At 43.9% G+C, this 18,274-nt stretch overlaps 1 protein-coding gene across 1 annotated transcript in view; it reads left to right on the forward strand.

The window, feature by feature from the left end:
- The window catches only part of LOC308328844 (zinc finger matrin-type protein 4), a 74,204-nt gene extending 56,511 nt beyond the window's left edge, over nucleotides 1-17,693 (forward strand). The window contains exons 6-7 of the mRNA XM_080782952.1: nucleotides 1,767-1,863; nucleotides 16,884-17,693. Coding sequence (XP_080639078.1) covers nucleotides 1,767-1,863; nucleotides 16,884-16,905 — 119 coding nt within the window. The 3' untranslated portion in view covers nucleotides 16,906-17,693. The remainder of the gene's footprint in view (nucleotides 1-1,766; nucleotides 1,864-16,883) is intronic.
- Nucleotides 17,694-18,274: the final 581 nt, after the last annotated feature.

Below are 18,274 nucleotides of genomic sequence, written 5' to 3' on the forward strand. Positions count from 1 at the left end.
TTTTCAGGAAGTAATACAAAAAAATATATATGGACTTTTGATATAAAATCACACACAAATGAGAATGTGCCAATGTTTTTGGCATCCATTGTTAGGTATGCCCATATGATGACCACGGATATGGTCTAAAAGTGTGAAAAACTTATTTTTCATTTCACTACAACTTTAAAGTCAGATATGAAGAGCTTAGTATATCCATCTGTTCAAAACCACGGCGAGCTCCCTAGATTAGGAGATACAAGGCATTCTTTTTGAGCCATAAACAGGGAAGTGAACGGCAACGCGCATGCGCCAACAGCAAGGAGTGGTGCAGGCGGAGAGGCCAAACCCCCCCCCCCAAAAAAAGAAAAACTGAATATTTTTCCCTTGTTTGATATCAATGAAAATGTGCTAGGACACGTCCTAGCAATCCATCGGTTGGATTAGCGATGACGTTTCTACACTTCCTGCGGTCTAAATGGGTTAAGGCAGTGGTTCCCAAAGTGGGGTCCGGGGACCGCCAGGGGTCCTTGAGGGAGTTCCAGCGGGTCCCTGCAGCTAAATGATAGTTTGGAACCAAATGGACCCTTATGGGTCTGTAACTGTTAAATTAACATTGATTTTACAATATAAATTGTTATAAATTGTTCCCAGAGATAGAAATGTCATTAAATGGGGGTCCGTAGACTAATGCATGTCAAACTGTGGGTCCTTAAACAGTTTAGAATCACTGCTAGAGACGTAAAAATCTTCTCTTATGGGGGTCCCTGGCATATCTTTTCAAATGGGGGTCCGCGGGCAACTTACTGTCAATTTGGGGGTTCCTCATATGAAAAGGTTTGGGAAGCACTGAGTTATGGGAAAGGGAAGTGTTGTTAGTTCCCGGTAGGGATGGGCCATATATGGAAAAATATTAAATCAATAATATATCACAATTGTATACACAATCTGTGCATGTGGGATTTACACTCTCCACATTCCGTATAAGTGGCATATTACAGTCTTTAGGATGCAAGTTGTAGCTCCTTCTACGACACTTCCTCCCCGTTTAAACACAGCATGGAACGTGAACAGCAGGACTCCAGTACCACAGCATGTCATTCCTGTCTTGTTCCCTCACGTTCCGTCTTTCATTTGCCATTTACTCTCATCTCTCTCCAGTGCTATGGAATTTCTCCAGGAACAGTTTACTTTATTTTTGGCTCACTCTGTCCTCTGCACCCTCCATTCCACCGGTCCGCCAAATACCCCCCCGTCCTTCCTGTCCCCAGCTAAACCAATTCTAACCGCTCTTTATCTGTTTCCATCCATCTGTCATGCCATCTATTTTTGGGGTGTTCATCTCGACCACCTGCAAACCCTCTAATTAGATCACATCTGCTTTGGTGCACACAGTATCATAGCTACCTGACCACCCACACCCACACACACACACACACACACACACACACACACACACACACACACACACACACACACACACAAGGGAGTAAAAGCCAGTGGTCTAAAGATCTAAAAATGTAAGTGCTAATGACTAGTCTAATCAAATCTTTCTGCGGATAGGCTGTAATTAGGGAAATGACTCTGCACTGTGCCATGTAGAAATATGTTTCTATAGAGGGGGGGGGGGGGGGGGGGGGGGCTTTATGTTTCTGCTGATGACATTGATGATAATAATGATGATCATGACGACGTTTTGCATAATTATTACGGTCAACGAAGGCATGGTTAGAATAACTGCTGGGCTCTGTCTGTGTGTGTGTGTGTGTGTGTGTGTGTGTTTGCAGGGCTGCGCAGTAGCTACTCGTGCAGTGTCTGCAGTGTGGTCCTAAACTCCATTGAGCAGTACCATGCACACCTCCAGGGCTCCAAGCACCAGAACAAGTAAGCTGAACAACCCAGGACAGTATGTGCGTGCGTGCGTGCGTGCGTGCATGTGTGCGTGCGTGCGTGCATGCGTATGTATGTACAGTATGTATGTACAGTATGTATGTACAGTATGTATTTGGTTAAAATGGGTGTATGTATGTACGTACGTACGTACGTACGGACACATTAATGTATATGGATGAAAGGATGGATGGATGAATGAACACCTAATTGATCACCACAGTGTAATCATGTAATTCATAAGAGAGTTGATTAGCCATGAAAACCACCTCTACTGTATCTATCTATGGACAGTTTTTACTGTCTGGGGGAAATGAAGTGAGACGCTGCCCTATAAAAGTAACAGACTTCTCCCACGGCTCCACAGAGAGTACTGCATGATATCCATTTCACATAACGGTAATGGCTATAGTTACCTGTTATTTTACTGCAAATGTTATCACCTGATCATGGGAGATGAGAAGAAAATGGCAGGTGTTGTAAAGTGAATTTGTTCCGGATGTAATGGCATACAGAGGACAGACGTACGTGGAGAATACTAGATCAGAGTTTACCAAACTTTTCCTTGCCAAGGACCTCCTCATACTGTACGGCTCACAACAACCACTTGGCACTCCTTAATGGCCTCACATTGCTCAGCTATGTTCTAGGGAGGTACTGTATAGTCACATTTGCACATCCAGTATAGTGAAATGTACATAACAAGTAGAGTGCAGACAGTGATTTAAATACACATACAGCCACAGGAGGTGCATAACAAGTGCTTGTATCTTCACATCTCTGAGATCAGACCTCAAACCTCATGGTGAGGGACATCCATATTGACATGCAGGGGGGCTAATGATAGAAAACTATTACAGTTAATGCATCCACCGTGAGATATGCTGTGACAGTGGTTGCAGGCAGTTTCCAGTGTGCGTGCGTGCATGCGTGCATGCGTGCGTGCACTTGTAATACTACACTCATGAGGTCCAAATGTTTGCACAAGTTTAGTAGAATTTGAGAAAAATATATTGTAGACAACTTTCCTGGTCCTCACAAGAGATGGATCTTTGTATGGTTAAACATGACTTGGGGAGTCAGACTTACAACGATGAAAAGATTCAGGTTGGGGTTAGGTTAAGCATTGTACTTGTGACTCGTTGTGAGCTTGTAGCTCAATTCATTTTTAGAATTTGCATTAACAAAATGGCCAAAAAGTTGAAAAATAAAATGTGTTCATAAAATGCGAGTCCTAAAATATTGTCCTCACAACTATAGTAATGCAAACGTGTGTGTGTGAGTGAGTGAGTGTGTGTGTGTGCGTGCATGCATGCACCGTGCATGCACATACACTATGCACGTGCATGCTTTAGGGTTTGCAGCAATGTAATGGAAATGAAGTGTGTCAGGAAGGGAATATTTGCGAGACAAAACATGCCCAAGGCTGTGTTTGAGATTCTTCTGGTTCCTTTTTTAGAGTTAAGGGTGTTCAGCTGAAAATGTCTGCAGCTATCGAAAATAGAACTTGACTTGTACGGGGATGCGCACACACGCACGCACGCACACACACACGCACACACACACGCACGAACCAAACTTCTGCAAAAATAAGTCAACTGTCTCTCAGACTGAGTGGTGGCAGAAGTGAGGACGGAGAGAGAAAAAACAACAACAGAAATGCAAGTAAACAGAACAAAGAAGCTTAAAGGAGTGCACCGATAGAGCTCCAGGTAGAGCTCACACCATTATCAACACACAATGACCCCCCTTCCCACCGGTTGGTTCACACCATATCAACACACAATGACCCCCCTTTCCACCGGTTGGTTCACACCATATCAACACACAATGACCCCCCTTTCCACCGGTTGGTTCATATCAACACACAATGACCCCCCTTTCCACCGGTTGGTTCATATCAACACACAATGACCCCCCTTTCCACCGGTTGGTTCATATCAACACACAATGACCCCCCTTCCCACCGGTTGGTTCACAATGGGAACCGGTTCACACCATATCAACACACAATGACCCCCCTTTCCACCGGTTGGTTCCCAATGGGAACCGGTTCAGTTCTTTTTGGTTCATGAGCCAGAGCTCCAAAATTGGTGGGAAAAACTAGACCTATATTAAATTGTTTATAGGAAGAATACAAGTAAATGAATACATGATAACCCTTCCACAGTATAGTAGCTTTTTCATATTTTCGATTATTTTGCATTATTTTCCTACATAATGCCTCATTTGCATATTTAAAAATGTAAAATTTGTAATACAATAAATCATTGTCTTAGTGTAAGTACTCAATTGGGGAAGTTTCATGGTGATAACAATCTAATATAGGTATGGTTTTGCACACTCAATTCATAATTCACATTCCAATTGGAGCTCTGGCTCATGGACTAAGAACCAAAAAGAACTGAACCGGTTCCCGTTGGGAACCAACCGGTGGAAAAGGGGCCACAGTTTGCCGCAGCTGGTCTGAAACTCGACCTGGGGCCACATGCCACATGCCATCTCTTCTCTCTTCAACCATGCCTTCCCTGTCTGCCTCTGTATTCATTGTTACTATCAAAACAGAAAATGCAGGGGGCGAAAACAACATAGAAATAGTTTCAATGTACAGATTATTATTATTTTTGATAGTATATTATTTAGACTAATGCTATAGGTCCTTGGTTTACGTGTGATCCTATAGTTTACTGAGGCACGGCTACACTATCTCTCTGCATTGGATGTATGCACAGTATTTTGACCTTGCTTCTTGTACAGTAAGTCGCACACGAGTGTCTGCTAAATGCCTAAATTGTAAATCACTTAGAATCAAGGGGTTTTATGTGTGTCATGCTGCTCATGCATGTACTGTTATGTGCAGTGAAAGGGAGGTGTGGCAGAGAGACAAGGAGACGGCGATAAAAATAGGATAAAGGCGACATACAAGGGGAATCGTTAGGGGAGGACAGGTGTGAGCGATCAAGAGAGAAGAAGACAGAGCGAGAGAGTGAGATGCTAAGAAAGATCGGACAAAGAGACAGATCACACAGAGAAAATGGAAAAAGGTGCGAGGCAATGAGAAATACAACACGTGATGTCGTGTGCCGAAAATAGCGGATCACTGCCGTACGACATAGTATAAATCAGTTTTTGGAGTAGCGGTCAAAGAGCTGAGAGCTTAGAATGGAGGAGATACTGTAGACTGACAGGTCTGGGGCAGGTGAAGGCCTGGTTAGATTGAATGAGGAGTACCGGCGCACAGGGGATTTAGGAGTTGGGCTGACAGGTCATGGAATAGATAGAAGAGGCCATCTTCTCAGACGGGCTTAGTGGAAGCACTCCGAAGTTATTCCGGGGGCAATGGATTTGACTTTGGCTTGTTCACCGCAATGTCATCAAGGGAAGAGCAGATATGTGGAAATTGTCTACACTAAATGTAACAAAAATGCACCGTGTGTACCGGCGTCTTTGCAGTGGTGTAAAGGTAACCAAGTACATTTACTAAATAGTTTTCACGCTATACTACAATTATTTGAGAGCTTTAGTTACGAGTTACTTTGCAGATTTAGATTATTAATGCAAATTATAATAAAGTGGGTTTATATTAGGCGAGGGCATCAGCTTATGCATTATACTGTCTCAGTTCCAATTTGGTCTGCTCGTGTCTTTGTGTCCTCACTTCCAAAGTCATCCACTTGCTTGTCCTGTATCCTGTGTGTTTACTCTCCTAGTGGATTACATGTGTTTTGAGTTTTCTTGTTGCCTCAAGAATGCGTCAAAAACCTCCACGAATTCAAGTCTCCATGATGGATAATGGATAGAAAATAAGTCATTTTATGGTTGAACTACTATTTTAACCCCTGCCTGGATCTTTGGGGACACTGCAACATGATTTCACGTCATCAGAGGAAGAGTTACATTGCGAGTGTATAGTGGCTGCTTTGGGGACAGGGCAACATGTCATTTACAGTGACATTTACTAGGACATAAAGGGAGTTATGGTGGAAAGCCATGCCATTTCAGTGTGGGCCAAAATGACACAGAGTGTGGGGGGTGGTTGTGTGGAGAGTTGTTGATGAAGAAAGCTGCAAGCTCTGCTGCACGCTGCCATTATAGATCCTCAGAGAAACGGGGTACACGGCCGAAGGTTCCACCCCATCAAACACACTCTGTTCTTTTCTGCATTCCATCCGATCATTTTCACATGAAACTATGTGAGACTACACACTGTGTATGCGTGTGTGTGTGTGCGTGTGTCTCTCTCTCTCTCCAGGGCCGGCCTTAGCCTTTATTAGCCCTAGGCAAGAGCATCATCCCATTAAACCCTATACTCTGGTCTCCGTCCTATTAACCCTCGGACTGAACTGAACTGAACTGCCAGCCCAATAGCAGCTTTTCAGTGCCTTCTGCCAGCTCTATTCATATTTTTAATTCATCATTTTAATGCCAATAGAAAAATCTGTGATATACACACTACAGTATATCTCATTCTGACACGGCAATCCTATAGTGTTATACCCAGTCCTGATGGTGGCGGTAACTTCACCATTATGCCGATTTTGACCAAATAGAGTGAATCTGGTGATAGCACTTCCGGTTCAACGAACAAATACATCCGCTTTTCTTTTACTGCCCATCGCGGTCCTGTCGCTTGTCGCGTTAGAAGTAATCATACCTCCATTGGTTGTCGATCCTCCCGCGTGTGTTTTGACTACATGCTTTTATATCTAACACAAACCAAGATGGAGTGTTTTGGCTACATGCTTTTATATCTAACACAAACCAAGATGGAGTGTTTTGGCTACATGCTTTTATATCTAACACAAACCAAGGCTACATTTAGCCACTACACCCACATCCAGGATAACATCCCTTCCGCCGGTAAAAGTGCTCCGCTGCTATAAATCGCTGGGCACATTCATTTAATGGATTAGAGCAGATCTACAAGCCAACAATGCTGCACAGAGCGACTAATTGGGCTTGTAGATTGGCTATTTTCTCTGAATGTTTGCCCCAGAATAGAGATGCTAGGGTTCAAGTGGTTAATGCTGCATAACCTGTGATCAAATGCCATCATACACACACATTTACACACAAGAACAGAACAATAAACCGCAATGTCTTATTTACAACAAAGTTCTGCTATTACTTACAGCCAACAGCAATCTCAGATAACATAACTAAAACAACAAAAGCAATTAAAAATAATAAGGTCCACGCGTACTGTAGGATGTTCTGGACTCGACTCATTTTGAGTCATTATTCCAGGCATTCCTGCACTGGAGTGTTGAGAACAGCTTGCAGCAAAAGCAGTACAGACAGTACTTCTCTGAACTTCTCTGAATACATAAACATACATACATAAACTTCTCTGAATACATAAGCCAGCTACACAGACAAAAAGACACATACAGAACATCTCTCTTACAGACGACTATAGCCTCTTGCAGAGCCACGGCCATACGAATATAGCCGACACTCAATGTTTTCCAGAACTTCCACGTGTCTTTTGATCTGTAGTTGTGACTTTTCTGCTGCACCCGGAGGGTTAAAATGCCACTCCAAATATGTATCCTTGGCATTTTATGCTTTATTACAGATACAATAGGTCAGTGTAGAAAGGAAAGGAAACCAAGGAGCAGCGACAGAGGAGAGACATGCAAAGAAACATAGGGGTTGGATTGGAAAGCAGGTTGTCGTGTCCACAAGCAGCATATGGTCTGAAGTGACTGAACCACCAGACACCCAAGGTTCATGGGGGGGGCATATTAATGTTCTGTGTTCTGGCAAAAAGAAAAAAATATATACACAGGCATATATTTCCCAGTGCCCACTCAACATTTTGGTACCATAGGACCGGTGAATGTCTAGAAAGAAGAAGGTTTATCTGTCACTGCATACAGCTAGGACTTTACACGAAGCAAAATGCAAGTATGCGTGGCCCTCAAAATACTCCACAACCACATATTATGACAGTAATAGAAACAAAAATAAATACTGACTATACCTAGGGCTGTTTGTCCCTATGAGGAACCTCTACAGGTAACATCTATCACACACACGCACAAACACACACACACACACACACACACACACACACACACACACACACACACACACACACACACACAGAAAAATCCCCAAAATGTTAGTGCTTGCCTTCGCATTCTCTGATCTACAACCGAGTGCAATAAGAGGACATAATACAGCATGATAGCATACAAAGCCAGTAAGCCACTGTCACTGCCTGTCGTGCAGCGTACTGTGTGACGCAATGCATACTCTGCTGACATCAAAGCCCAAAGACTTGTTAGTGTCAACACTAATACAAAGAGGACTACCTCTGAGGCATTGCAAGTTTAGAAATATAAAGTGTCTTGAAATAAGTAGTGTATCTGTGCGTGCGAGCGTGCGTGCGTGCATGTGTGTGAGATTGTCCTCCTGCAAGAGTTTTCTAATTTGTGGATTATTAGGCTGCTTATTAAGTAGCTGTGTGCGTGGGTGTGTGTGCGCACGCGCGCGTGTGCGTGTGTGTAAGAGTGTGCAAGAAAGAGTGAGAGAGAGCGCGTACATCAGCTGAGATTATTTTGTTCATGTCTTTGGGCTCGTCAAGGATTTGTCAAACTAATGTGAGACCCTCCGCTACATCTGTGTGTCTAGGTGTGCATGCAGAACACGTGTACGCGTGCGTGCGCGGGCTTGTGTAAGGAGCTTTGAAGCAGAGATGAGAGCACGGCTGACAGAGGCAGTGGATTAGCGCTCACCAAAGAAACAGACATTTTCAAAAAGCCCCCATGTGTGCGTGGATTGCATGCACACACTGGGCTTGTGCGTGTGTGCGTGCGTGCGTGCGTGCGTGCGTGCGTGCGTGTGTGTGTGTGTGCGTGCGTGCGTGTCCGTGCATGTGTGTGTACTGCAGTGGCATAAGAAATGTGTATTCCCTCAACAGTTGGATGTGGGTATCTGCCCATGGCCCTGTTCCTCTGCTCAGCAAAGTACACAGTGAGATGCAGGTCAAGTGAAACGCAGCTAAACTATTTATGTATCAAAATTAAGTCATCCGTATAATTTGCAGACCTTGAAAAAGGTCATTCATGCATTTATTCCATCATCGCTATATGAGACTACAGGTATACCGTTGTTTCACTTTAAAGGGCCTGTGAGTTTCAGAATTGATTTAGAGGTTTTTATAGTGATGACTTTTAAAGACTTACAAGGACAGGCTGCTATAGTTACATTTTATATACGCTGGTCCCGGATGAGCCTCAACTCAACCTTATATCCTCAGGTACCTTATAGTTGTTCATTAAACTCACCTCATTACCTGGGTCGAGCAGACTTCTGTAAGCCCGGGCACCGAAGCGTTGCCTGAGGCTCTGAGGCTTGTAAAGTCTGTCATCTTTGAAATCACTTTGGAAAACTTGCTTTTATGTCATGGTCTTTTCATTTTAACTTTTTTTCTTTCTTTCTTTCTTTCTTATTTTTTACCCATTTCTCACAATTTAGTCGTTTTGGCCAATTCCCAAACCCCCCCCCCCCCCCTTCCCAAACATGTGCAGTCTCTCTAAGTGCTAGCCCCAACAGCTGGTCATGTGGAAGGTGTTTGATTTTCTTTTCTTTTAGAATTTTTTGTGTGTAGTGATCCACAGATTAATTTACAAGGTACAGCTGTAGAGTTAATAGGGACTTTAAGCAACGACCGCTACGGCAGTCCGCTCCGGCAAGCGGAAATGGATCAGTGCTCGATAGATAAAACTGCTTGCCGTCGCAGCCGCTGTATCTCCTATTCCTCGTCCCAGATGGCATTTTTGGTCAAAACAAGTTTTATTCCACGGCAGGGAGCCGACGCTGTGCCCTCAGTGACCTCGCTTAGCTCCGTCTGATACACAGGACCTAAACATGCATCGTCCAACTTCCTATTTTATCATCAGTTCTGGAAGTCTGTAAATGTGGCTTTTCAAAATAAGAGCTCAACTGGGAAAAATGCTGGCGTGAATTAATGATATCATAATTTGTGAATAAATGCTAGACGGAGCCGTTGGTGTCGGGACAAACTAGTTCCATAGTTAAGTGTTATCTGCGACCTCCAGTCGCAATAATATTAATATTAATAACATTACTGTTGTTCCTGTATGGCAAGATAAGTGGGATAAACAAAAATAACAGTTGGACAACAGCACAAAGCAAATGTTTTAACTAAGCCGAGAAAAAAGATAGCTTGCCAAGTGAGCAGTACTGAAACCCATAATCCCATGATCCCAAGTTCTGTAATCACCTTGCCCAAATGCACTTGAAAAACAAAATGTTTAAATGGTCAGAATTGTTGGCAGTTGTTCACACATTCAGAACATTTTTTACACTTTCAGAATTTAATGAGCACTCCCGATATAGTCCCTACAGTACATCAACGTTCATAAATCTCTAAAATTATGGTAGCTTTCTCTGCTCAGCCGAGACTAAGTATGTGTTAATAAAATTAATGTCCAAATGGATTTGGTTCTATTTGTACACTCCCAGAGTCTCAACCCAGGCCAAAAGCACTGTATGATCTACAGCGGGGTTTCCAAAAGCTTTCAGATCAACACCCCAAACTAAAATACATAGTGACTCATTTGTCTCTGTCGGGCAGAAACCTCTTATCTCCATATTCTAACTTTTTTCATAAATACTGCCCCACTTATTTTTTTATCCCACGATTTTGCAACCCATTTTTTCACCCAGTGTCAATGTAATCCTGGGTGGGGCAGCGGACTGACTTCATGCTTCCTTCTATGCATGAGGAGTCCAAGCTGCTTCTTTTCACATGACAGAGGGGGGGGGGGGGGGGGGTCCCTGGCCGGACGTAGCGCATGGAAGGAACACGTTATTCCAACCAGTTCCCTACCAGTACCCTAGGAGACACGGAGAGAACAAGCCCACAGCACCCACAGTGTCCCCAGCGGGAATCGAACCCAGGACCTTCTAGCTGTGAGGCGACAGCGAAATACTGCCCCACTCACACAAAAGTATTAAAAGTAGCCGATCTACAAGCACAAGCTTGTACTGTAGATATGATATTTTTTGTGTTTCTGAATTTAAATCCTGAAAAGTTTGGACACTATGACCAGAAGATTGGTTGGGATTAATCAATCAATCAATCAATAAACTGTTGATCTACAAATCCTCACATGAAAATGTTTTGACCAGGAAGAGGCAAAACAAACAACTTACACAACCAAAATGTTGTGCGGGTGCACAGCAGAAAATCTAAACTATCAGAGAAGAGAACACAATTCAGATGTCTTAAGGGGTTGCAATGTGCAGACAGACCTAATCCATTATATGAACCAAACGGTATGGGGCCAAGCGGTTACCGCTGCCTCGCTGTTATTTTTATACTCTGTTTATGTACTGTATTATTATAATTCATGCGCATATTCCTTCTCATTTTCCGCTAACAATGCATTTGTTGTGGCTGCTGTCCTTGCGTGTGATGTTCTTTGGAGAATGACAACATGATTGGCTGTGATTCTGACCCCTGACCCGTGTGCGTGTGCAAGTTTGTGTAGGCTAAGTAACGTTAGTGCAGGCCCTGGGGGTGTGATGCTGAGTTTGAGTGTAAGCCATTTAGCCTCTTCACACTGGTAATTATTCACACACACACACACACACACACACACACAGCTGCAAATAATTAACTTCATGCTCATTTCATGACAAAAAGAAAAGAAAAGAAAGACAGAGGGGTAGAGGGGAAATGGAGAGATACAGTGTTTCGTGGAAATCTCTCAAACTCTTAGTCCTGTAATAAGTGGGTGAGCTCTCCAACCTATAGGCACTAAAAGAGCAGGTTAGCTGTGTGTACTGCATGCATACGGGCGCGAATGTGTGTGTGTGTGTGTGTGTGTGTGTGTGTGCTTGCCTTGAGGCAAGGTGAAGGGTTAATTCAGGAGTGTCCCTGGTTAGCAATTCCCTCATCTTTCTTTTACATGCAGTATACAGATGTAAATACACACATTTACTTGCCTTAGGCTTCCTTCTCATCCCCTTGTGCTCACAGGCACAGGCGCGTACACACACACACACACACACACACACACACACGCACACACGCACACACACACACACACACACACACACACACACACACACACACACACACACGCGAGCGCACACACCGGAGGCATCCTTCACCTCCCATTGAACGCATGTGTGCATGCACTTTGCCAACAGCTCTATACGTTAACATTTTGCTTCTCTTTCTGGGCTGTAATTATGCAGGAGGTTCATGGCCTCGACTGTGACTCATGGCTCAACTCGTGCACGGACGCACGCACGCACGCACACACACACACACATGCACGTCAAGGTGACTTTCAAATCCTCAGTGTTCAACAATCAAGAAGGGTTTATTTGAACACTTTTTCAATTGGCCCCTGATGCAGAACGGCTTGAGAACCACTGTGCTAACATAATATAATACTACACAACAAGATAACAATTATACAAATACAATTAAAGTAATTATACTGGGGTGGTGATAGAAATAAAAGTGAAGGCAGGTGGAACGGCAGTATGATACAATGCATTAATTATTCACCATCATTGCAGGTGGATGATTATATAAACTTTATAACAGGCCCGTGGCCCACAAGGTAAGACAGTATATCACATATACGAGAATAAAAATAAATTAAATACAGTACATTTACCCAGCCATACAGGTTACTACTCTAGGCGAGGCACTCATGCCAGTGTCCTCTGATGGTAGAAGTGTACCTTACAGAACTACGGCCTGGGTCTGTTATCTGTCCAATGAGTCCATTCAGTGAGCGATCCAGCCTGCTCATGAATTTAAATGTCAGGTTCCTCAACCGAGCCATGAATGTAGTGAGACCCAATGAACAGAAAATCCCAATGGCTCTAGTGCTCCTGGGTTTTTTAACAGGATTTGAAGACAGTCATTATAGGCTACTTGCAGCTTGCGTAAGCTCTCCTTCTTATACTTCACCCACAGTGGAGCTGTATAGAGCGCCGCAGTCCCACCCCCTTTCAGAACGACGAGTGGCCCAGGAAATGATTCTCCATTCATTCTTTCATACTTTTTGAAAAGCCTATGGAGAAAATGAATGGACAATCATTTCCTGGGCCACTCGTCGTTCTGAAAGGGGGCGGGCCTGCGACGCTCTATAGAGAGGGGTGCAATAAACTCTAAAGAGGTTTACCGTAACATCCGTAGTACAATGGTGAAATTTCCGGACCAACATGTTGTCTACATATAGCATTCTCCTCTGTCTAAACTTGTCCTCATCATCCTCTAAGGTATCCGTTATGATACGCCCAAGATATTTTGTAATTTTGGACACACCCATCATTTGACCAGACAGATGAAAGGCAGGAAAATTAAGTTCCAGATCTTCTTTAGTTCTACATTTAAGTACCATGCTCTTCTTAGCATTATAATGAATATAAAAGTCAATACCGTAATTTGAACATATATTGAGTAGATGTTGGAACCCACTGCTACTATACGGGAAAGTATGGCAAGGTCATCCGCATACATAAAATGATTAATTAGGATATCACCAATCATAACCCCCCCAGCTGCATTGACAGGCCGTCCATATATAAATTGAAGAGGGCTGGGGATAAAATCCCCCCCTGCCTGACACCATTACCCACCCGAAAAGGGGTGGATAATGTGCTCCCCCATTTTACCTGCATTTTCTGCCAGTAAACAAGAATGCGTAATAAACAGTTTGGCACACCCCTAAGCTTGAGCTTATTAAAAAGCTTGTAGTGATGGATTCTATCAAAAGCTCTCGACGCATCAATAAAACCAACCAGCATAGTAGAGCCCTGCCTTCTATAGGTCTCTACCGCTTCTTTCAGAGTGACTTCATAGTGCTCAGACCCAGCCAGCCAGCCAGCCACACACAGTGCTCAGACCCAGCCAGCCACACACATAGTGCTCAGACCCAGCCAGCCAGCAAGCCACACACATAGTGCTCAGACCCAGCCAGCCACACACAGCTCCGTAAGGGAGTTGTTGCACCACTCAAAAAATCTTCAAAAAACTGAAGAGGCTACTGGAGATTGGAGAACCTGATTTGGACATGATCTGATGCAGGACAATGTCACTATGACAGAAAGAGAAGATGGGTCTTCACACATTCACACACACACACACACACACACACACACACACACACACACGACTTTGTCCCTATAATGTGCACGGCACCGTTCTACTTCATCATATCACGCAAGAGACGCCACACACCAGTATGGAAGAGAGATAGTCACTTACTCACTTGTTGTAACTTGTAGGGATGCCACAAAGTGAACATCAGCCAAATTGAATAGTCGACAGCTCTGCCGATTAATAATCGATTAATTGAACCCACCCCCCAATCAATATCAGATAAAACATAAGATTTTATATTATGCACATGCCATGGTCACATAACCATTATGTTGAGTTCATGCTTTGATGGTTACAGTTATATAATCAGTTTAGATGAGTAAACCTTTGTGGAGATCTTCTCAGTTCTCATTGTATGCTAGTTACTGCCATTCAGGATGGAAAATGTAATCCATTTGGATTTGGGGAGAAGTAGTTTCATAAGGGGCTGGTATGAAGTACTTGATATAAAGAGAACATGTTCAGTTCACTAGTCTACACTCTACTCTACACCTGCCTTCATTTCATCTGATTGTCTGTCTGGCAGGCACTTAACAAGCAATCGTTAACTGTGTCTGTTAGAGAGAGGGGCAGAGAAGAGTGGCTTTGCTCAACTTGATTTATACTTATATTCTCCACTCTGATGAAGGTACATGTTCGATATATCATGCAGCATTACTTATAAGTTTTTTTTCTTTTTTTTTTTTTGCTTGAGGCAGGCGGGCCACATTAAATGACATGGCGGGCCACATTTGGCCCGCGGGCCTTGACTTTGACACCCATGTGCTAAACGGATAGCTGTTGCTGCGATCCTAGGCTCCTGCTGCTTAACGACGTCACTGTTTGTGACTAGGTCTACTAGTGTAGCTTTGCATCTGTTGCATCTGCCCGTGTGAAAGCAGCATAACGTCGTGGCAGGATACGAACGTCTGTAACCCCCCCACTCACTCTTGAACGAAGTTGAACGAGAAAAAGTGACGTTCACACACGCCAGAAATGAACACGTTCACAATGGCAGAAATCAGGCAGAAATACAGGCAGAAATACAGTACGTTCAGTTCACGTTCAGCCCAAATGAGAACGTGTTCGTGAACTATCGTTCTTTGAACGCGTTCGGGTACAACACTGGATAGTGCCCCCTATAATAAACTTTGGAGGTTAATCAGATCCACCTCTTATGCAGCTAGAAATGAAGCAGGGGCTCACCTGGTACAGGTACTTTATGAAGTCCTTCCTGCTGCTGGCCCGGGGATGGATTCCAACCTGAGGCTCTTTGGTGCATGCATGTCATGCCCTCTCCCATGCCTTTCCCTCCTCTCCACTCCATGTCACTATTAAAACAAAGCAGAGGTTGCACAAAAATATGTTCAAGTCAACTCCGTAGTCATACACATTGCAAATGTATGTGTTCAAGGACAAACATAAAAGCTACACAGATTAAGTAATCAAATGTTTTGTCAAACGGTGTGGGCATGACAAGATGATTCTGATGATTTATTTTTGGTTTGTTTAACCTTTGTCTGTACATTCATCTACCCAACTGCTGATCAAAATGTCTCCGTTCAGTTTGGCACCCATCACTGCTGCTTGCAGCTGTTGCACTTTGTCACTTGCCCTGGCCTGGTAGCGCCCCCCTCCCGGAGGCCAGCACCCAGAGGGCTGCCGTGTCTGTCAGAAATGTGGCCTCAGCCTCATACACCTCTGTGTGAATGCAAAGTGCTAGATATGTCCTGACAGAGCAGACAGGGTGGAGAGGCCAGTGTTTTAACAGCCATTACGGGGATAGGTGTTGACAGCTTTGGATGCCCGTGTATATCTCCCTCTCTCTCTCACCCCGTGTCGTCCTTTTCTCGCACTCTTTGGGAAATAGAAAGGTCGGGGGCACAGAGCCAAGTAGGGCACAGTGGACGAGGGTGACCACTTAGACTCAGACTGTGACGAACAGGCAGAGTGTGTAGAGGTGGCTGTCGTCCACTCCTGGCGCCGACCAGTGTCAATTTGGGAAGACAGCGGTGTGTGTGTATGTGTGCGCATTAGTTTTTTATCTGGACTCATTGAATGCTGACCATATTATGGTCACTGGTCAGTAGCAAATATGGTCAGTAGGAGTACTGATAAAATGTTTTGTAACGCACGCACGCGCACACACACACCCACCCACACACACCTTACCCAACTATGCGGGTGTTCTGTTGCGTGGGTCTCAATCAAGCTTATCTCTTTACTTTAATTATATGTGACTATGAGGCAGCCTTTCTGGTGTGATTTTGTTTGGCTGTGATAAAGGTACAGAATGCAGCCACAGCACCAGTCATCACGACAAACAATCAGCAGAACAAGATAAAAGACAAATCCAGAGTAATTACTGCACCTTAAACCAGAGGGTTTGTGTCGCCATCTCCCTCCTTTGTTTTAATTTGGGGAACAGCTGCACAACAGGCACAACAGACAGCCGTAATTACGGGAAGCTTGCAATATGGGATTATTGGATAATGCTCCAGACGGAATCGCCATCCCCCGTTACAAAAGCAAGCATTTTCCCAATGCCAAGAACCAGCAGGATGAGAGAAGTGCAGCATGCGAGAGCTATATCTCTGCAAACACAGACTTGATCGCTATTCATTTTTGCCTGCATACGTTACTGGCACAATATTTTCCAAGTTACCTTCATCAGTATTGCAAACAGCATGCAGGGAGATGATTTGTCAAGTAAACAAGCTTCCTTTCCAAGATTTGAGCACGGCAGGAACAGAATGTTTACTCCCATTGGACATAGTTCTCCTCCCTGCAGTTAAAACGACCCGGCGTGTCTGGTCTTACATGCAGGCAAACTAGACTAACAACTTCTCTCTTTTGTTGTCTTTGTTTTCAGCTTGAAACAACACCAGCAGTAAAGGAACTAGGACATGATGCTCTGGAAAGAAGATGGAGACACGCGCAGACACAGACTAATGGAAAACAACGTCAAGACACAAGCACTTGCGACAAACAATGGTGGATCAGAGACGAAAGAGGAACTGGGGAACTTTGGTGTATGTGTGCGTGCGTGTGTGTATGTGTGCACACATCCACAGTATGGCTGTGTTTGTCATTGTGAGTCGTGTTTATTTTCTATTTGATCTAAAATATATTGCAGTTCAAGAGAGTGTTGAACATGTTTTCTCTTAGCCAACAGTCATTGAAGCTGCAGGTCTTGCCGTATACCACGGCATGGCGTGGCATGTTTGAGCCACGATGCCATACCCCGCGTGAACCACAAACCTAAACTGATGTCGGAGCGTTTTGCCCAAAGCGGTGAAAACCGTTACAATGATCGTCACACAGCGTATATATGTACTGTAGCAGCAACAACGTGCCAGTGGCTGGGACACTCGGATCAGTCACCAATCGAAAATCAATATCCTGCTTAGACATCACCTCATCTATGGCTGTTATGAGCAGCTATTTTCAGAGCTGCTCTGAGACCGACGACGCTCAGTGCCCCAAGATGTCAAATGAGAGGAACAGGAAATCGCGAGCCATTGCGGATGAGATTTCACAGACATGGTTTCACTGGAGACGGTGTTGGCCTTCTCGAACCCCTGCTCAAATAACTGGGGATCACTGGAGTGACATGTGAGTCTGTGGCAGAAAACATTCCTGTTAGTACTGTAAATCACAGGTTTTCAAAGTGTGTGGGGTTGGGCGCCAGGGGGCAACTAGAAAGGAGGGGGATGGGGGTTATAAATAAATATACAGCATATAATTTATTTAATTTGTATTTCAATTCTTCAATTGAAATTCTATTCATTAAATGACCTCTTTCAACCTGGCTGGCATCCCTATTTTGGGCATGTCATTATTGTCAAACGTAAAAGAAAAGAAAATCTAAATAAAAAATAGCCTACAAGCTCACAACACGTGGCGCTGCAATGCTGTGTGAGCTTGTAGATCCACCCTTTTTGCTTTATTTAAAAAGAAAACTGCTTTACATCACTGAAGACAAGACATGTCAAACGCAATATGTAAATATCTATAATGACCCGGTTTTGCATTGTCAGTGGCACACACACACACGCACACACACGTAGCAGCAGGTCTCGAGGGCAGTCTGACGAGACATTCAATGCATGCGAAAACATAGCACTGCCGTATCCAGTGGCCTCTTTGAAATGCGTGTATTTTTTGACAGCAGCGGCACCGCTTTCTAGTAACTGCTTCCGCTAGTGATTCAATGCACTATGCTTCCACATGAATAATAAGTTCACCCTTTAAATGTTGAAC

The sequence above is a fragment of the Protomyctophum bolini genome (assembly GCF_963924005.1).
Source record: "Protomyctophum bolini genome assembly, chromosome: 14".
NCBI lineage: Eukaryota > Metazoa > Chordata > Actinopteri > Myctophiformes > Myctophidae > Protomyctophum > Protomyctophum bolini.